This window comes from Schistocerca nitens, chromosome 8 (assembly GCF_023898315.1).
Source record: "Schistocerca nitens isolate TAMUIC-IGC-003100 chromosome 8, iqSchNite1.1, whole genome shotgun sequence".
Classification (NCBI taxonomy): Eukaryota; Metazoa; Arthropoda; class Insecta; order Orthoptera; family Acrididae; genus Schistocerca; species Schistocerca nitens.
The window spans coordinates 48,841,132-48,863,669 of NC_064621.1; the positions used below are offsets into that span (position 1 = coordinate 48,841,132).

General features: G+C 45.9%; 1 protein-coding gene across 1 annotated transcript in view; it reads left to right on the forward strand.

Annotated features, from left to right (window-relative positions):
• The window catches only part of LOC126198614 (uncharacterized), a 295,295-nt gene that overhangs the window by 157,719 nt on the left and 115,038 nt on the right, over positions 1–22,538 (forward strand). Inside the window, exons 5-6 of the mRNA XM_049935066.1 lie at positions 5,399–5,665; positions 16,409–16,636. Coding sequence (XP_049791023.1) covers positions 5,399–5,665; positions 16,409–16,636 — 495 coding nt within the window. The remainder of the gene's footprint in view (positions 1–5,398; positions 5,666–16,408; positions 16,637–22,538) is intronic.

Here is a 22,538-nt window from a genome sequence, read left to right on the forward strand (position 1 = left end):
TAAAACTGATCCAGTTAAACTATTCGAATTAACCTAATAACACATACAACAATTACTATCGGTGGGTAAAAGCCCGTAAAACTTTGAAATTTTATAGTTTAAGACTCCTGTATGTGTGCAACGCGAAGTGCACTCAACACTATCACACAAAGAATGGATCATCAAAGCCAAATAAAATTTGTAAATCCATGCAAAGAAATGAATTATTTTATCGACTCTCTAAAATGAAGTTTTAACTATTGATTTCCAAACACAAATGTGCCACTCTGAGAGCCACACACTATCTTAAGTACGCTACTGCAATAATCTGAATCGTCAAGAATATGAAAATGACCAGATTTTCGAGCATTTCCCTATCTATGTTGACTTTAACTTTTACATTTCGAGCTCGGTCCGAGATAATATAAAACCTTTCCATGTTGACTTTTACTAATACGTTTCGAGTTCCAAGATAATACAGCACCTGTTTTCTTACCACAGCAGTACACCTGACGTTGAGACATTCGCACTCTCGCCCTCCAGCTACACAGTGCCTAAAATGGGCGCACCCTGGGGCCAATGTCATCCTGTTTAAACCACTGAGGAGAGGGCGTGGGGTGGGTGCGGGAAGAAGTCTCCCACTTGCCAAGCTACTCGATGCCCTCTGAACTATCGATATTTTGTGAAACATCAGCAAGCCTCTCTGATTATCCTTGCCCACAGATTTCTCTTCGCAAAACAACCACTCTCTACTCATCTCTGGTTAGTCTTACCTTTCCCGAAACGTAAACAATTACGTTTTCAATAAATTTCGGGCATGCAACCGCGCGAATAAAATTTCCTCCACTGACATTTCCGCCGCGTATCGTCCGGCCATTCACAGAGTGAGTCAAAAGACTGACAAGGTTTTTTTTTCTTTGTTGAATTTCAGTGCCCCATATGGGGCGGGCTGCAGCAGCATAAGCGCCGCTCTTCAGCAAAGAGGCAGTACATAACAGGGAGACATTTGAAACAACATTAAGGAGAAAATATGGCGAAACAGACATATAAAAGGGAAAACACAATGGAAGATAGCATACCAAATGGGGTGACTATAGAAATGGCGGTAAAAATCTAAAAAGTGTATGCAAAAAACACACACTGTGACGATTAAAAGAAACAGAAGGTGAAGCACAGCCGGAGCATAAAAGTTGCAATCGGCGGTGAGGCACATTACAATTATAGACAGCAACACTACGTACACTGTGATTAAAATCACAGATTGTGATGTCACTGGAGAGCAGCACCAAAGACAACACTGACGTAGTACACTGACGACGAAGAACGAACTGAGACGGGTACAGAGACGAGATAGAAGGTAAGAAAGGGGGGATGGGTGGTGCTAGAGGGTGGGGGATAGAGAGGGGGAGACGGGCAGGGGCATGCCGAAGGGGGCCGGGGTGGGAAGAACAGGAGAGGGAAATAGCTGAGGAAGGTGCACAGAGACTCAGGGGGGGAAGGAGGAAAATCCGCTCTGGGAGAAGGAGGGGAGAGGAAAAAGGGGGGCCCTAGGGAGGGAGCAGGAACAAGGCCAGAGTATAGTTGGTAAGAAGGACAGATGTCATGGCGAAGTTTATCATCAGCAAGGGGGAGGTGCTGGAAATTGCCCTGATGGAGGGTGTGGAGGTGGAGGGGGGGGGAGATGGAGAGGAAGGAGGAACCAGAGGTGGGGGGGATCAAGCCTGCAGACAGTGTAAAGGATGCAGATATATTGTGGTAAAAGGACGAGGTGGGGGATGGGGTTTAGGTCATACAGGAGTCATGTGGGGCACAGAAGGCGGATACAGAAGGCAAGGTAGAGCATGTAGCGCTCTAGGATTTGGTGGGCCTTATAAGAGAAGGGGGGGGTGGAGATCCAGGCAACACTGCCATCACAGAGAATAGAATGGATGAGGGATTTATAGATGTGGAGGATGATGGAAGGATGCAATCCCCATGTCCGGCCAGTTTCAGGAGGTGGAGGATTGAGAGCCAGGAAGGCTTCATCAGCATATTGGAGGAGATGTACAGGTGAGGGTGGCTTGGGCATATCGACAGTGTACAGGAGATAGAGGAGAGGGGAGAGGACAGAGCCTTGGGGGATGCCAGCAGTGGGATAGAAGATATGGGAGTTGTGGAGGATGACATAGGAAGGATGGTGTGAGAGGAAGGAAGCAACCAGATGGACAAAACTTGTTGGTAGGGCGTAGGTTTGGAGTTTAAAGAAGAGATCAGATTACCATACACACTCATAAGCATTTTGTAGGTCGAGGGAAACAAAAATGGCAGAGCGACAGGAGTTAAGTTGGAGGGAGAGAAGGTGGACGAAGTTAAGGAGTTGGTCTTCAGTGGAGAAGGGTCAGAAGCCACACTGGGTAAGGGGGAGGACGTGGTGTTGTTTAAGGTGGTGATGGATACGACAGGAGAGAATGGATTCGAAGACAATATTAAAAATGGAGGTGAGGCAGATTGGTCGATAGGAAGAGGCAACAGAATGTTGTTTGTTGGATTTGAGGAATGAGAGGCCGCAGGAAGTCTTCTACAGGTTGGGGTAGAAGCCGGTGGAGAGGACGACGTTGTATAAACCAGAAAGGACAGTCAGGAAGGAGTAGGGGCATTCTTTGAGGTGGCGGTAGGTGACATAGTCATGACCAGGGGCCATGTTGCATGTGCTGTGATTGGAGTATTTACGTCAAAGGGGGGCAACTACCTCAAGTACTGCAGACTGGGAGAAAGTGGAGCGATTGAGGTATCGGTGCATTCCATGACAGTGGGGAAAAGGAAATAATCAAAGCGGGGATCATCAGGGACAGAGAAGACCACAGAAAGATGGGAAGCAAAGTGGTTGGCCATACTGAGATTCTCGGGAAGGGGGCTGTCGTTATAGGGAAGGGGGTAATGGGGCGTGGAATGGGAACCTGTAAGGCAATGGAAGGCAGACCAGTACTTGGAGGAATTAATAATAGGGAGGGTGGTGTTGAGTCGTGTACAGGTCTGGAGCCAGTCCTGGTGTTTCTTTCCTGTAATGAGGTTCCAAAGTGTCGCTGAATTTGCTGGTGGCGTAGGAGTGTATCCCTGTCACGAGTGCACAGCAAGGAGCAATAGAGACAGCAGGATTCGTGGAGGAGGACAGCCCGTAGAGGGAGAATGCGACGGTGGGGGTGGATGGTTTTAGTAGTAAATGAGCCTCCACGGCGTCAGTAGTGGCCTTCTGAAGGAAGGACGAGATGAGGATGATGTCATCAGGAAGGTGATAGGTAAGAGGGTGGCTTTCAGCCTGGATGGCGATGGACTTCTGTAGGCATCCCAGTAGGCACGACAGTAGTCATGGACTACCTAGGGAGGGGGTGAAGGGCAGGGAGCCAGAGGCAGGTGGTGAGCAGACATTATGGTGAGAAGGACAGGGAGATGGTCGCTACCTGTGGGATCAGGCATGTCGACGGTGGTACGTCCAAGGAGGTTGGCGGAGACAATGGCAACATCGGGGATGGTGTTGCTTTCGGGATGGATGTGCTGGGGATGAGGAATAAGGTCACCTTGGATCGTGAGGAGGAACTGATGCCACTGCCGAAAGGCGGCAGGGGAGCAGCTATGGATATTGATGTTGGCAGCAATCACATAGGTGGAGATGGTGTGGTTAGTGTTGGAGATGAAGTCATAGAGAAGAGGAGCAGGGAACGTAGATGGTGGTTGCAGGCGACGGTGAGGGAGAGGAAGAAGACACTGAGGATGTGTTGAGTGGGGTGACTGAGGAGTGGTTGTGGCCGGACGGGTATGTGCTTAATGTGGCCAATGGCGACTCCACCCTGCACTGGGAGACCAGGAGCATCCAGTGGAGGATATAGGGAGAGGGACTATATGGTGGGGATGGACAAAGGTTTCATTCAGGAGGAAGATGTCGAGCTGGTGGTGGGAGAAGTTGTTCATGATGAGGTATTGGTTGGTACGGAAGGAGCAGATGTTCTGGAAGAGGATGCGACAGTCCTGCTGCGCCATGACAGGAAGAGAGGGGGGAATGAGGGGAGGGGAGAGGAGCAGCTTAAACTAGGATGTCGAGGCGGGTGAAGGTGAAGTGGGGAGTAAATGGCGAAGGTGTTGAGGTGAAAGACAGAGCGGGCAGCGAGGGAGATCTGTTGGAGGGTGTGGGGGCATTGAAAAGTGTAAGTTTTGGAGTACTTTGGTTAAGAAACGGCTGATGTCTTCAGCCGTGGGGGGGGGGGGGGGGGGAATTGTTGTGGTGGACTGGGAGTCGATGGGACGGACGGGGACAGTAAGCCGGGAGGGTGCTTAGCCTTACACATGTGGGAGTAGGTGGGACGACGACAAGGTGCCAAGCGCGGCCTTATATGCTCCACCGTGGCGGTACCGCGCATGCGGGTCACAGACGCTAGGCGGCGGCAAAGAAATACGCTTACAACACACGCGCCGCCTGTGGCGAAGGCGTACAGACGTTCGATTCGCTTATCGATGTATGTTCGGTGGCGATGACACCATGACGACTTCTCTGTAGTTTAATTATCCCAAGAGCCATGTTGCATGAATTGTCCAAATTAAAACCATCATCTCTAATTATTAAATTATTAGCTCATCTAATCTCTATAGCTTCCTTCAAGACAAAATATTGAAAAGGAAATGGTGGAAGTCAAAATCTTCATCATCACTGTAGCTCATGGAATGCCCTGTATCAATACAATGTTCGGTCACAGCTGACTTCTCTGGTTGTGAAAAGCGTGTGTATCTTCGATGCTCCACACATCTCTCATGAACCGAGTAAAGCTGCAATCTTCTCCCACGAAGAATAAGTTGCACCAGCATCCTATATGCGGTCTCCTTTCCAGATGAACCACTGTTTCCTAAAATACTCCCAGTAAACCGAAGTCGACCAATTCATCTTTCCTGTCACAGTTCTCACACACTCGTTCGATTTCCGTATCGCTTTGCAACGTTATGCCGAGATGTTTAAACGACTCGATTGTGTCGAGCTGGACACTAGTAATACTCTATCCGAATAGTACAGGTTCGATCTTCCTACTCACCCGCATTAACTAGGACTAGCTGCCATTCGTCGCACAAACTGGAACATTTATCTAAGTCGTCTCGTATCTTCCTGCAGTCTCTAAACTTTGGCACGTTACTGTTACGTTACGATACCACTGTATCGTCAGCAAACGACCGCAGATTGCTGTCTACCATGTCCGCCAAATCATTTACGTATACGGAGAACGACAGCGGGCGTACCACACTTCCCCGGGGCACTCCTGACGATTCCCTCGTCTCTTAGAAGACGAGAGAAGGAAAAGACTATAAATCGATCCGGAACGGCCCTATGCAAATGAGAAAGGACTCGGGCGCCGGTGGTTTGCGCACAGTGGTGTGGCGTGAGCAGAGCGTGGGTTTGCAGGTGGAGTTCACGTTCCTGGCGCCCAACTCGGCGGTGGCGCTGAGCAAGGCGCCGTCCGGCCGCCGGGACCTCTCGTCGCTGCAGCTGCTGGCCGTGGGCGGCGCCACGATGGACGCGCAGACGCAGCGCATGGTGGAGCGCGCGCTGGGCGTGCGCGTCAGCCAGTGGTACGGCATGACCGAGGTGCTGCTCGCCGTGGGCTGCGTCAGCGGCGACAGCCCGCCGCAGGGCTCCGTCGGCACGGTGCGCACCAACGTCGAGGCCAAGGTGCGTACGCGTCTCCACATCTCTAGTTCTCTTCTCCTTTTTCGTTATCATTTTAAAAAATGGGCTCAGAATGACTGTAGAATCTCAAGCAGTGGTTCCAAAACTTTCGTACACTGTTACCTAAGACTGCAATCGGACATTAGCTAGTACCCCGCCCTGCCCCTCCCCCACATTATCACCAATTTTAACAACTATCTAAACTGCAGAATGAAAGAGTTTTCTTGAAACATTTTTATTTCTAAAATGATGAAAGATGAATGATATTTAGTTTGTATGTGTGTGCGTGTGTGTGTGTGTGTGTGTGAGAGAGAGAGAGAGAGAGAGAGAGAGAGAGAGAGAATGGAAAATGAATGACGAAGGAATTCGTGGTGCACCGCAAGTGCTGCTCAGAATTCCCCACCCTTAAAAAAAAAAAAAAAAAAAAAAAAAAACGCGGAATATGCACAGTGAGGGTTGAGGGTACACACTTGTTCACTTGTTCCAAAACATGCTGAAACATGCTCCTTCTACATTACTCCTCTCCACTATGGCACTTGCTTGACCTGTACGCTACAACCCCACTTAAAATCAAACTAGTTCAGAAGTGTCCACCATACTGTTCCTAAACGACTTCATTGACGCACTCATTGCTTCTGAACTGCCACAATTTCGACGACTTCAGGCTGTTAATGCTTCGCGTCTAACCACTCTAATAATAACGATCATTATAATAATATAACTTTGTATAGCACTGTAGCAACCCTTAGGTAGTTAGTGATATGTTGTGCTGTCAATCAATTCATTTATCTGTTTCGAAGCTAGTAAAAATGGTTCAAATGGCTCTGGGCACTATGGGACTTAACTTCTGAGGTCATCAATCACCTAGAACTTAGAACTACTTAAACCTAACTAGCCTAAGGAGATCACACACATTCATGCCCGAGACAGGATTCAAACCTGCGACCGTAGCGGTCGCGCAGTTCCGGACTGAAGCGCCTAGAACCGCTCGGCCACTCCGGCCGGCGAAGCTAGTAATGAAGCAATTTCTAAACTACTGTAGGTACTAGGTACAACTTGGAGAAGACATTTTCTTTGAGATATTTACCATTTGTTACATATATGACTCACTTTTATCATCAGTGACGTACGGGACAAAGCACAATATTTGTTTGCATTGGGTGGACTATGCGAGGAACCTGTAATCGCCGCTGCGTTAATGTTACTAATTGAGAAAATGTAATTTTTTTTTTCGAAGTCCCATACTTCTTCACAGAGCGTAGGGGAACGATGCGGGAGACCCGTACCGCCGAACTAGGCAAGGTCCTAGTGTAGGTGGTTTTCCATTGCCTACCTCCAACCGTAATGGGGATGAATGATGATGAAGACGACACAACAACACCCAGTCATCTAGAGGCAGGTGAAAATCCCTGACCTCGCTGGGAATCGAACCCGGCACCCCGTGCTCGGGAAGCGAGAACTCTACCGCGAGACCACAAGCGGCGGACGAGTAATTATTGATACCTGATGTAATCAGTATTACCGTCTTACAGAGTTGGGATAATAGTAATGATCTTTTGAAAATAATGTAGTTTCGTGGTTGAAACAGAATAGAATCGTTTGGTTTTTACTCCTCAGGAAATTTCATTTTACGTCACAGGCGGTAATCGGTCCCGCGTTGGGAACAAATGATCTAGAGTTTCGAGGTTACAGCACTCCTAGAAATCGATATACAATGGTTTGGGTAAAAAGGAGTGGCAACACTCCTATAATTCGTACAAGCTTTATTAGAAGACATTCACTGTATTACATGCCCTCAATACAATCGCTCCGCATCACGGTCACCTTCCCCCATATAGGTGGAAGGCTTGCTTCGTACACCGTCAGGGCGTCCATCTCTGTCGATGTCTCGCAAAGAGTATCCTGTGGCACGGATGATGAGGAACCGATCGGAAGTCCGAGAAATACAGTATTTGTGTGGCTCTCGGACGTCCGACCGGTCAGTCGTCAAGACTCAGCGGAGGATCACGTCTGAGGATCTTCAGCGCAGTCCTGGACGAAACGTCAGGAACAGAAGAGTCTCTAGGACTACGACCTCGCATCCCGAAAGGTTTACCAGCAGCTATCTCTTGATCTCTTGTCGAATGCGACTGCCTCTCCCATTAACGTATTTTGCTTCTCTATTTTATGTCGTATCAACACTAATAACGCGTCGTACGATGCAGAACTCGTCGGAAAATAATATATACACTGAAGAGCCAAAGAAACTGGTACACCTGCCTAATATCGAGCGCGCAGAAATGCCGCAACACGTTGTGGCGTGGACTCGACTAATGTCTGAAGTAGTACAGGAGGGAACTGACACCGTGAACCCTACAGTGCTGTCCATAAATCCGTAACAGTACGAGGGGGTGCAGATCTCCTCTGAACAGCATATTCCAAGGCATCCCAGATATGCTCAATAATATTCATATCCGGGGAGTCTGGTGGCCACTCAGAAGAGTGTTACGGGAGCCACTCTATAGCAATTCTGTACGTGTCGGATGTAGTATTGTCCTGTTGGAATTGCCCAAGTCCGTGGGAATGCACAATGGACGTGAATGGATGCAGGTGATCAGACAGGATGCTTATGTACGTGTCACCTGTCAGAGTCGTATCTAGACGTACCAGATGTCCCGTATCACTCCAACTGCACGTGCCCCACACCGTTACAGAGTCTCCACCAGCTGCTGATATGCAGGGTCCATGGATTCGTGAGGTTGTCTCCTTACCCGCACACACGTCATCCGCTCGATAGAATTTGAAACGAGGCTCGTCCGACCAGGCAACATGTTTCCAGTCATCAACAGTCCGATGTCGGCGGGTCCAGGCGAGGTGTAAAGCTTTGTGTCGTGCAGTCATCAAGGGTACACGAGTGGGCTTCGTCTCGGAAAGCGCATATCGATGATGTTTCATTGAAGGATTCGCACGCCGACAGTTGTTGATGGCCCAGCATTGAAACCTGCAGCAACTTGCGGAAGAGTTCTATCAAGCTGAACGATTTTCTTCAGTCGTCGTTTGTCCCGTTCTTGCAGGATATTTTTCCGGCCCCAAAGATGTCAGAGATGTCATGTTTTACTGGATTCCTGACATTCACGATACACTCGTTAAACGGTCGTACCAGAAAAACCCCACTTCATCGCTATCTCGGAGATGCTGTGTTCCACCGCTCGTGCGCCGACTATAACACCACGTTCAAACTCACTTAAACCTTGATTACTTGCCATTGTGGCAGCAGTAATCGATCTAACAACTGCACCAGACAATTGTTGTCTTACATAGGTGTTGCCGACCGCAGCGCCGTATTTGCCTGTTTACATATCTCTGCATTTGATTATGGATACCTATACCAATTTATTTGGCGCTTCAGTGTAAAATCTTTCGGGTCCTGGAGTCTGATTACAGTAACTAATTAACATGTCAACAGTGTCTCCTTTTTTTCATCTAATCTCAGATCCATTTCCACTTTCTCGTTCTTTTCTGTTGTTTGCAAGCTGTAGCTAATATAATTGCAGCACACGCTTTCTTTTGGGTCTTCGACATCTTAACTTTGTAAAATCGTGTTGTCAACTGACAATTTTTGTGTTATTAATAGTGTGAGGTCGCTTTAATGTATTGAATGTTTGACAAACTAGTAGTAGTGTCAATAAATATTGAGTCCTTGCAGGCCCCTTTACAGAGCCAAATAAATCGTGCAGCGCCTTCTCGCTTTGCACAACTTTACTTTACGTATCTCCTTTCATCACAAATCCCGAAACAGCGTTGTAGTATCTAAGTATGATGAATAATAACGCCTCAGTATTTTATCCTCTGTGTGTGAGACAGTATGCACGTCTATAAGAGAGAGACATTTTTCAAGGCCTGGCTCTACAACGAAACACAGGTGACGGCTCAGTTTATTTACTCAGTAATGTTATTCGTGATTTTGAACGTATACTGACAGAAGTTCATCGTATACTCTTGCAAATTAGATTAGTCGACTGTTTGTTTATTGTTTCAGCCAATTTCAAAGCAATCCTAAGACTCATTTGAAGTGTTGAGCAGCAGGGTGCTGTTCTGAGGGGAAAATAACTCTGCGAGTAACACAAGCTGTGTACGTCTGTCTGTGCGCGTCGGAAAGTTTAAATTTAGATTACTGTCGAAATATATTGACGTCCTACAGGGAACATAAATGCAGATGGTAGCCAAGCCTGCAGTTTGTGCTCTTCTTGTATCTGACCACGAACAGCAAAACGGCGCCTGTGCAGTTTCCTCAATACACTATGTGACGAAAAATTTTCGGACACCTGGCTGTAAACGACTTACAAGTTGGTGGCGCCCTCCATGGGTAATGCTGGAATTCAAAATGGTGTTGGCCCACTCTTAGCCTTGATGACAGATTCCACTCTCGCAGGCATACGTTGAATCAGGTGCTGGAAGGTTTCCGGGGAATGGCAGCCCATTCTTCACGGAGTGCTGCACTGAAGAGAGGTAATGACGTCGGTCGGCGAGGCCTGCCACGAAGTCGGCGTTTCAAAACGTCCTAAACGTGTTCTATAGGATTCAGGCCAGGACACTGTGCAAGCCAGTCCATTAAAGGGATGTTATTGTAGTGTATTCACTCCGTCACAGGCGGTGCATTATGAACAGATGCTCCATCGTGTTGAAAGATGCAATCGCCATCCCCGAATTGGTCTTCAACAGTGGGAAGCAAGATGCTTCAAACATCAATGTAGGCCAGGGCTGTGATAGTCCCACACAAAACAAGGGGTGCAAGCTCCCTCCATGAAAAACACGACCACATCATAACACCACAGCCTCTGAATTTTACTATTGGCACTACACAAGCTGGCCGATGACGTTCCCCGGGCATTCGCCATACCCACACCTTGCCATCGGATGGCCACATTGTGTACCTTGATTCGTCACTCCACACAAAGTTTTTCCACTGTTCAGTGGTCCAATGTTGACGCTCCTAACACCAAGTGAGGCGTCGTTCGCAAAAAAAAAAAAAAAAAAAAAAAAAGGCGTCGTTCGCAAAAAAAAAAAAAAAAAAAGGCTCTGAGCGCTATGGGACTTAACATCTGAGGTCATCAGTCTCCTAGAACTTAGAACTACTTAAACCTAACTAACCTAAGGACATCACACACACATCCATGCCCAAGACAGGATTCGAACCTGCGACCATAGCGGTCGCGCGGTTCCGGACTGAAGCGCCTAGAAACGCTCGGCCACACTGGCCGGCCAACGTCGTTTGCATTTACCGGTGTGATGTGTGGTTTATGAGCAGCCGCTCGACCATGAAATCCAAGTTTTCTCACCTCCCGCCTAACTGTCATAGTACCTGCAGTAGATTCTGATGCAGTTTTGAATTCCTGTGTGATGGTCTGGACAGATGTCTGCCTATACACATTACGACCCTCTTCAACTATCGGCGGTCTCTGTCAGTCAACAGACGTGGTCGGCCAGCACGCTTTTGTGCTGTACGTGTTCCTTCACGTTTCCACTTCACTATCATTTCGGAAACAGTGGACTTAAGGAGTGTGGAAATCTCGCCTACAGGCATACGACACAAGTGACATCCAATCATCTGACCACGTTCGAAGTCCGTGAGTTCCGTGGAGCGTCCGATTCTGCTCTCTAACGATGTCTAATGACCATTGAGGGCGCTCATATGGAGTAGCTGGCAGTAGGTGGCTGCAAAATGTACTTAGTATGAATAACGTATGTTTTTGGGGGTGTCCGGATACTTTCGATCACGTAGTGTACGTTACAAGCGTCCGTCGCGGTCAGAACAGTATTCTGTTTACTTGTGAGTATTGTTTGTCGGAGCTAATTCACTTCGAACGTGGACAAGTAGTGGTGGTCGTATGGCGAGTACTTTCGTAACCAATGCAGCCGAGGTGGTGGTGTGTTTCAAGAGGCGCCGTGTCAGAGATTGATGCCACATACGCGGAAAGTGGGAAAACATCATCCGCTAACTCCCAATGCGAACGGAAGCGTCTGTTGAGTGACCGTGATAGACAATCATTAGAAACGATAGTAACGCGAAATAACAGGGTAGCTGCAAAAATCACTGCAGGCGTGAATATCGCATTCGCGTTCCTGTCAGCACCAAAACGTCACAAAGGGAGCTCCGTAAACAGGGAATTGCGGAACGAGCAAGAATTTCGAAACCACGTATCAGTGGTCCAAATGCTCCAAACAGGAAACGTAGTGTGGAAGCCATAAAGCGTAGGCTACGAAACAATGAAAGAAATTCATTTGCTGAGATATGTCTCGTTCCATACTGTTTCCAACTTCTGGCTGAGTTTGCCCCAAGAATGAAACACAACGGGAGTTAGTGATGATTTTGGCATCAATATCGTGGTATTCCATAGACTCTATGGTTAATCACCAACGGCAATTTGCTGTGGAAGATTATGTGACCATTTTGGCTGATCAGGTACAACGTTTGTTCCCCAGTGGTGAATCTGTGCTCCAAGATGACACGAACCCTGTTAACATTGTCCTGGACTGGTTTTATGAGCACTAGAATGAACAGTCCCTTCTCTGTTGTTCACTACAGTCACCAGATCTCATTATTATGCCTTTATGGTCTACTTTTGAGAGAAGTGTGGATAATCGCTATCCACCCACACCATCGTTACCTAAACTTGCCACTATTTTACAAGAAGAATGGTGTAAGATTCGCTTGAAAACCGTGCACGATCCATATTATCAATTCTGAGAACACTGGAAGCCGTTTTAAATGCCACTATGTTTACTACACCGTATTCGGCATGATAATGGTTGCGCTGTTGGTGTTTTTTGTCAAACACTCTATGTTTACAGCAACGTTCTTGCTTCTGTGTCCTATGTTTCCACCCATACCAGTTTTCGCTATTAATTATGATGTACCCAGTATATGTGAGTGTTTTATGCGTCGACAAATTATTTTTGTAAAGCAGATGAAGACATGCAAACTGTATAAATAGGAAAGTAATTGCTGCGTTGAAGCGTTAGAGAAAGGCAATAAGCATGCCCGAAGCGAATTCATGTAGAGTGACATGTATCGATAGCAGGGAAAGTAATCGACCTAGGATTACGGAAACACTGAGTAGGGCTACTTTTTGGTACGTATATTTACTTCTTCAGTACCAGCTTCTTCATTAGGTTCGTACGACCATTTCTTTTCGACAAGTCCCAGAACTCGTAAGAAATGTGGATTATGGAGGAAATTCAGTCCACTCACTGACAAGTTACGACAACGTACTGTGAGACACAGTAAGTTGAGTTTTAATTTTAATACATTTATTACGATACGCACATGGAAACACCCTGGTCGGCAAATAAAGGAGACAACAAAAGAACATTGAAAAATTTCCTGTTAAGAGTATTCTACTACGTTTAAATTCACCTCATGCTACTCCTCTCATCCCCCCCATGAACCATGGACCTTGCCGTTGGTGGGGAGGCTTGCGTGCCTCAGCGATAAAGATGGCCGTACCGTAGGTGCAACCACAACGAAGGGGTATCTGTTGAGAGGCCAGACAAACGTATGGTTCCTGAAGAGGGGCAGCAGCCTTTTCAGTACTTGCAGGGGCAACAGTCAGGATGACTGACTGATCTGGCCTTGTAACACTAACCAAAACGGCCTTGCTGTGCTGGTACTGCGAACGGCTGAAAGCAAGGGGAAACTACAGCCGTGACTTTTCCCGAGGGCATGCAGCTTTACTGTATGGTTAAATGATGATGACGTCCTATTGGGTAAAATATTCCGAAGGTAAAATAGTCCCCCAATCGGATCTCCGGGCGGGGAGTACTCAGGAGGACGTCGTTATCAGTAGAAAGAAAACTGGCATTCTACGGATCGGTGACAATGTTGACTGGAATACTCTCTTTCAAATTCTGCAGGTGGCAGGGGTAAAATACAGGGAGCGGAAGGCTATTTACAATTGGTAGAGAAACCAGATGGCAGTTATAAGAGTCGAGGGGCAGGAAAGGGAAGCAGTGGTTGGGAAGGGAGTGAGACAGGGTTGTAGCCTCTCCCCAATGGTATTCAATCTGTATATTGAGCAAGCAGTAAAGGAAACAAAAGAAAAATTCGGAGTAGGTATTAAAATCCATGGAGAAGAAATAAAAACTTCGAGGTTCGCCAATGACATTGTAATTCTGTCAGAGACAGCAAAGGACTTGGAAGAGCAGTTGAACGGAATGGACAGTGTCTTCAAAGAAGGATATAAGATGAACATCAACAAAAGCAAAACGAGGATGATGGAATGTAGTCGAATAAGTCGGGTGCTCCTGAGGGAATTAGATTAGGAAATGACACACTTAAAGTAGTAAAGGAGTTTTGCTATTTGGGGAGCAAAATAACTGATGATGGTCGAAGTAGAGAAGATATAAAATGTAGACTGGCAATGGCAAGGAAAGCGTTTCTGAAGAAGAGAAATTTGTTAACATCGAGTATAGATTTAAGTGTCAGGAAGTCGTTTCTGAAAGTATTTGTATGGAGGGTAGCCATGTATGGAAGTGAAACATGGACGATAAATAGTTTGGACAAGAAGACAATAGAAGCTTTCGAAATGTGGTGTTACAGAAGAATGTTGAAGATTAGATGGGTAGATCACATAACTAATGAGGAGGTATTGAATAGAATTGGGGGAAAGTGGAGTTTGTGGCACAACTTGACAAGAAAAAGGGACCGGTTGGTAGGACATGTTCTGAGGCATCAACGGATCACAAATTTAGCATTGGAGGGCAGCGTGGAGGGTAAAAATCGTAGAGGGAGACCAAGAGATGAATACACTAAGCAGATTCAGAAGGATGTAGGCTGCAGTAGGTACTGGGAGATGAAGAAGCTTGCACAGGATAGGGTAGCATGGAGAGCTGCATCAAACCAGTCTCAGGACTGAAGACCACAACAACAACAACCTCCTCATTAGTTATGTGGTCTACCCATCTAATCTTCAGCATTCACAACAATTTACTTCTGCAGTACCAGATTTTTTATTACGTTCGCACGACCATTTCTTTTCGACAAGTCCCAGAACTTGTAAGAAATGTGGATTATAGGGGAAATTCAATCCGCTTACTGACAAGTTACGACAACGTACCGTGAGACACAGTAAGACAAGTGTTGAGTTTTAATTTTAATACATTTATTCCGATAATCACGTGGAAACATCCTGTTCTGGAAATAAAGGAAGCAACAAAAGAACAATGAAAAATTTCCTGTTAAGAGTATTCTACTACGTTGAAATTCAGCTCATGCTACTCCTCTCAGCTACTACTACTACATATACTGAAAAACACATCCTGGAAATACTAAAAGAGATACAAAACTGATAGCAGACTACCTACAAGTAAAAGCCCATGTGTGCTGTCACACTTCTGTGGAATCTGTAATCCTCGTCTGAGCTCAGCCAGTGTCGTGGAGGGCCTCGTGTGCGTGCTCTGGAGTGAGACCCGGGACGGCGCCCATGTTTAACCCAACATCACGATTCTGAACTGAATCAGTCGCCGTTCATCACATCCTCCTCCAGAAGCCAGATGATCTCCACTTGTTGCCTACTTCTGACATATCGCATTATATTCGCTCAATATACATCTCCCTTTAATATCAGACATTTTTATGGAACTTGTTATTCCAGAACGCTCACGGCGTTAATAATCCGTACTTCAGTATTCACTATTTCGCCACCTCGTCTCTTCCCACGGTTTCTCTTTTCGTTCAAAATCACACTCCTCTCGAGCACGGTGAGGAGTGAGACGGAAGGGTTAGGGAGAAGAAGAAAAAACACAATCGCAGTTGGAGTGAGCCGAACCGCGGTGCAGTTTTCTCCCGCCGCACCCCCTTTTCCCCACCCCGCACCCCCCATCCCCCACGAATGGTTTCTCCGTTCATATACCGGCCAGGGACACCAGTTTCCTTGAACGATACTGCTACACAACTGCGAGAAAGTAGACATCTTTTGGCCGCATCACATATCACTGCAAGCTCTCGTGGAAAGCGATATGTATAAGGCTGTTATTTTGAACACCTCTGTTGACGAAGGATGCCTTACAGTAAGCAGGCACATACACTGTAAGACCAATTCCACAAGAGGCCGCCTAAACGCAATCCGTACACTGCCGCCTGAAATAAAGTCCAATTAAGACCAGGTAAACAGTCAATAGTAGACGTAATATAACGAGACAGCTTACTCGTTGTTTCTTTGTTTGAAGCGATTTCAGACTTAAGACTCCGCGTTTGGGCTGCTTCTTTAAAGCCCGGAACCTGGTGGTCGGGTTAGGTGACCTGATTTCAGTTCAGAGGGCGTGTCGCTGGGTTATAGCGCCGCTTGCAGAGACAACGGCTTGGAGGCGGCGATCGCGGTGTACAACTGGATTGATGGTCGGTATCCTAGGGGAGCTCTAAAAGAATGTCTTCCGCGTCGCTGCCGGAGGATGTGGTGATGCCATCTCTTCCATCTTATACATTAACTGCTGAACATCAGGATACCGCGTTTATGAACTGAATAATGTCAGACTTTTTTGTATGTGATTAGATACTAACTACAGATTCGATGTTTATACGTCATGTTGATCAGCTGCCACTTATCAACAAACCCGATCAATAAACAATAATATAAAAATTGGTGTCACACAATTCATGTTCATTATTCAACAGTGTCGTGTTGTGTACATTCTCAGAGGTCGAGTATTTTCCATCTACGAAGGAGATGAAAGGTCGGACGGACGGCACTTATCGGTCGCTTCCCTCAGGTGGTGCACCCGGAGAGCGGCGAACTGCTGGGCCCCAACACGGAGGGCGAGCTGTGTTTCCGGTCGCCGATGGTGACCAAGGGCTACTACCGCAGACCCCAGGCGACCGCGCAGGCGCTGGACGCGGACGGCTGGTTCCACTCCGGGGACATCGGCTACTACGACGAGAACGGCTTCTTCTTCATCACCGACAGGCTCAAGGACCTCATCAAGTACCGCGGGAACCACGTGAGTGCCGCCACTGTCTCTTTTGTTTTCTTCGTATTCTGTCTGTGCTGTCTCTTCTCGGTGAGCCTATGTGATTGTTCCAAGTTTCTTGTCAGAGATCTGCAGTTACATCTGGAACACTACCTATCAGTAAAACTCCTCACCGATCCTCTCCCATCTGTCACAACCTACCCTGCCGCGATGACACACTAGTATTTGAAGCCACTGGAATACTACGTTCAATACGACATATTGTAACTATATGTTTTCGTAAGATTACATAACCTCTCCTTTGGTGGAGACTTCCTCACCATCGTACACCATGAGAAAAATAGCGTAATACACACATAAAATTTTTTGATGTATCAGGACTACTATATTAAGTGCGTAATTGGCAAACGCTGGCTCTAAAGCAAAGGGGGCCACTGTCCTCTTATGCAAACAAACCAGCCACCTGCGCTGGCCTGCTTTATTGACCCTTACTAAACGAAATAATCACTTGGGCGCATTTTTTGTTTATTTACGACATAATTAATGGGCAATAACTGCGATGCTGGTTACCATGGTTTATAGGATAGATGCCTTCCTTAGTTCATGTTTACTCAGGTGTTCAAAGCTATCAGCAAAAAGTGACAAGTGTAATTTTGATGATGGTAATTTATCACTTAAGAAAGAAAACGATGTCTTCCGAATCCCATGGCCCCCACCGCTACCACTGCCCCATTCTCCTCCTATTGGGCCGCGCGGGATTAGCCGAGCGGTCTCAGGCGCTGCAGTCATGGACTGTGCGGCTGGTCCCGGCGGAGGTTCGAGTCCTGCCTTGGGCATGGGTGTGTGTGTTTGTCATTAGGATAATTTAGTTTAAGTATTGTGTAAGCTTAGGGACTGATGACCTTAGCACTTGAGTCCCATAGGATTACACCTTAGTGTCCTCAAAGCATTCTGAGACTGGCGTTCTTAATGTGGAGTTCACTCGAGCAGTGGCAGCATCAGTAAACCCAAGTTATATTGCAAATTCCAAACACACTATAGCACACAGCCGTACTGGCCTAGTTTTCGTTATTTCCTGCAACATGTTACACTACTTAAGGTTTCATGGCTAATTTTGTGTAGCCGTACATGCCATTGTCATTTTACTGAATTCCTCACACTTTTTAAGTATATACAAGTAAATATGGGTTTGGTTGCTATTTCCTCCACTTTACAAGAAGATGCATGTACAACAAGTTTTATGGCTAATTTAGCCGATTTATAAAAAAAAACACAGGTAGATACTGGTTTTGTGGATATTTTCCTCATTTTTTGAGAAGACGCATGTAAATATGGATTTGTAAACACCACAATACATTCCCTGCAGGCAAATCAATGTTGATGCAGTTTACATTTTTGGGGTAATTTTCCCGATTTTTCGAGAAGACACACACAAATACTTCACTTTGCATGCATAAAAAAATTTCCTCAACAGACCTTCTATAGGTACATTCCACTTTTTTGTAAAGTTTCACCGACATCTTTTCCCTAGTATTCCACATATAGCTACTTCTTCTTCAGGTAAAGACACACAAAACATCGTCAAACGATCTCCGCGCATGGTGGAAATCTAGTAAATTACATAGGCATCCAACCATAAGCATTTTTCAAAAACAAAACACACACTTGGCCAACATTTTGCATAAACTAACCTACCCCCGCATTGTCCGTCAACCTAACCCACAATACCGTTATAATTGATTTGTAAAAATAACAGTGGGAACGCTTCTACGGGGAAAGTTAGATCCTGCACTCGTGAAGCCTACACTAGGCCCGAGAACACACCTGTCTGTGTCTGCGTGCACCCAGTGTGTACGTGTCACCTCAGCTGTAAAATGCCACTATTGCTTGGCATTTTAGGGGTGCAAATTGCTAGCATAGTGCGCAAATAATTGCCATGTATTTAAACAAACACCACTGTAGTGTCTCCCAAGTTCACGAAAAAGATACTACCCTGGTCACTTCCTTACAGGTTCTGCTGCACAATTGAACAGTCCAGCTATTCTGGTTGGTTGGTTGATTCGGAGGAGGAGACCGAAAGCAAGGTCATCGGTGCCGTGGGTTAGGGAAGGATGTGGAAGGAAGTCGGCCGTGCTCTTTCAAAGGAATCAATCTGGCATTTGCCTATTTGCCTGAAGAGATTTAGGGAAACCACAGAAAACCTAAATCAGGATGGTCGGAGGCGGGTTTGAACCGTCGTCCTCCCGAACGCGAGTCCAGTGTGCTAACCACTGAGCCACCTCGCTCGGTCCACCAATGCTCCTGTCTGTAAGAAGAGAGGACCAAACGATCCCTCCCCGTCCTCTGCCACTGCAGGACGCGTGTGACGTGTGGGTCGTCGTCGTGAGAGGACAGCCCCGTGTTTGTGAGCGACCTTCCAGTACCCACTGCTCAACCACCCGCGAACCCGCAGACGTGCTGATGTCAGGCTGGCTGGAGGCTGCAAGGAAACGTTTCTTTAAGTGAACTGCTAGAGGAATTACTAATTCAGGCATAGCGTGAATTCGCTATATGTGGTCTATATTCTACGGACTCTATCAGATCAGAAGTATCTGGACCCTTACTAGCGGCATGTCACTAGCATATAACTCATACAAAAAAGTAAGTGAACTGAAAGACATCGTTTAACCCTCGAGTGTTGCATATGGTGCAGTAGACTCTAGTTTTAATGGAACATCTGTTAATCATGGTGGGGAGTAACACACAAGCTTAAATAGCCCTGACAGACGTCTGGAAACTGTGTTACACTGTTCTGACTCGATAGCTCTGCCGGATGAGTGAATATTTCCTTTCATAAGCAAACTGTATTTCAAAATCAGGATGGAGTCTATATGTACATATACGGTATGGAACATTTGTTAATGGTGGAAGGGAGTATCATACACAGCATCACTTTGCTTAAATCTGCCTGACAGACAGTTGGAAACTATGTCACACATCTGATGCAATTGCTCCGCTGGCTGAATGGATGTTTTCTCGGTAAGGGAGTCTATATGTGCATATATGGTATGAAAGACTGTAGTTTTAACGGAACATTTGCTAATGGTGGGATGGAGTACCACTCACGGCATCATTATACTTAAATAGAACTCATAGACATTTGAGCACTATGTTACATACACTTCTGATTCCATTGCTCTGCTCGATGACTGAATATTTCTTTGAAAGCAAATTAGATTTCCGGAGGGGATCTATATGTCATAGAAGACAGGGGGAACGAGTGGATAACTGGCTATTCATCACAAGAAAATTAAATTTCAAAATCCTGTATGGGAAGTATATATGTATGTCGTGTGGAAGACTGTAGTTTTAATGGAATGTTGGTTAATGGTATGAAGAAGGAGTCTTAAGCCGTCGGCACACGGACCGTGATGTCGAACGTTAACGTTGAGCGTGCCAAGTTCAACGTGCTGCTGAACGCTCAGGAACGATGCGACTTGTGCATACGGTACGTGGGCCCCAACGTGGTGTACGCGATCGCAATGCACTCCAGCGGCAGTTGAGGGATGCTTCTAGTTCGTAATCACACTGTTTGCTCAACGGGCGCGCATAAAATTCCCACGTTAGCTCTGTTAAAACGCACATTTCCTCCATCGTCGATGAAAAGGAAAGTACCATGTCCAATCAATAAGGACACATGCTTATAAAAGTTCCATTACAAACAGTGCATTACAAATTTGGAACACTTCTCCGCATAAGGTAAACATTATTTCATCATTCCACCATTTTAGTAAAACCACAAGGCCAGTCTTACTTGATCACTGTTCCTACGCAGAAGCAGAATCTCTGGAACATGTGAATTACGAAGCGTAAAAGAAAAAGGAGCAAATTATCTTTATACGAGTAGCGCAAGCTGTCCTGTAGGAGGTGAACTTATATTTTTGAATAACGTCAAATATTGTAGTATATGCTTATATTAAACTAATAATAAAGTATCAGAACCTAATAAAAACGCGAATGTTAGGGAAAAAAACTGGAAGGGTGAAGACGCGAACCACTGCCCCAATAAATAACGCTACTTAGAACAGTGACGCTACTCATTACGCTACACTAACATCACAACCAACATATCTAATCTTATTATATTACCCCTTGCTAAAAACCTTATTTGTAGATATGTTACTAATTGAAATTTAATTATAACAAATTGTACCAAGAACAATACGTTTTGGGTGGATCTTCAGCGTGTCGCTGCCTTCAAATAGCTTATTCTCATAATACGGAAGTTACAATAATTCTTTTGCCAAGAATATGATGTTTCTCATCATTTTATTGGAACGAATCACACAGTAAACAACGGCTTTTTCAGTGATTCTCAGTTTGCTGGTGCTCAGAAACGGCATATATACATATAGGCTTGAAATGAATGCCAATATGGTGCCTCACAACTCTGTACTGAAGGGAGATGGCGTGCTTGTGACGTAGGTGGCGTTGTGCCATCTCATTGGTCAACGCTCAGACGCATGCTCAGAATATCTGACATGTCATATATTGCTCTGCACGTTTGGAAAGACTCCCGAGCGTGCTATTCTACGCTATGACGTCAGGAACTCGGCACGCTCAACGCTCTACGTTCGGATGCACGGTCCGTGTGCCGACGGCTTTAGGAGTCTCTCTCTCTCTCTCTCTCTCTCTCTCTCACACACACACACACACATACACACACACAGGCAGACAGACAGACACATACACACATTACTGTACTTAAATTAGACTGACATCTCTCTCTATGACACACACACACACACACACACACACACACACACACACACACACCATTACTGCACTTAAATTGGACTGACAGAGTATTTTGCAAATAATTATTTTTTATGTGCTATGAATACCACATTTATTGCATCCAAAACCTGATGGAGTAGGTATACTATCTTACATTGAATTTTTGTTGATCTTAGAATGATTGACTGACCAAATTCGCAAACAGGACATCTGCATCTCAATGCTCCCACTATCTTGAACCACACAGTACCACAGATCTATTATCTCTCTCTCTCTCTCTCTCTCTCTCTCTCTCTCTCTCCACTGCAGTTGCATACCTCTTCCTGCAAACCACATATGCATATGAGACTTGGATGCTTCAGAATACACTCTGCAATAACTCTTGAGCAGTTAATTCTGATGTGACAACACCAAACACAATGAGTATTGATGCAAGAACACTGATGCTGTCAAAGACGATAATGCCAAGACGGAATGTGCCGTACTTAGCACTCAACTGCCTCTCAATATACGTCAGTCCGCCGCACGTCCTCTCCAGCCTATTTGAACGAGCCCTCCACCTCCACCTTTCACCATTAATTTCACAATAAGTTTGAGGTCACTGTCAGCTGCTATACCAACATTAACACGCATAGACCTGTTTGTGGTTAAATTATATGTACTGGTAAACAATAACATATATTAAACAGTGTATAGTCGCTGCCAGCCAATCACATGAGTCCACATCTGCCTGTGTCACGTGGCTAATCTGCGAACTAAAAGCATCATGTGGATCTATACAGGCTGGGATACTCAATTCGGTATATAACTGAAAAAAAGCTCGGCAAAAGACGAAGTATTTGCCCAAGAAACATAAGGGTTGATTGGGGCATGTATGCAGATATATAGACAATCATTTTTTACCCTGTCAGCACGTGAGAGTGGGATGGAGGGGTAACGATAATGCTGGTGCGACATACCCTCCGCCATGCACTGTACAATGACTTGTGGTGTATTTGTTTTACATGTAGGATGTACGCAGGTGATGGAGTTGTCTACAGGCAGGCGTGAATACCTGTGGTGGGACTGGTAAGTGCTGGTGCGTCTGTTTACATTAAAAAAATATAAGTACTATAAGTACCACTATATGCACACAGCCCACTGCTCTAGACGGAAT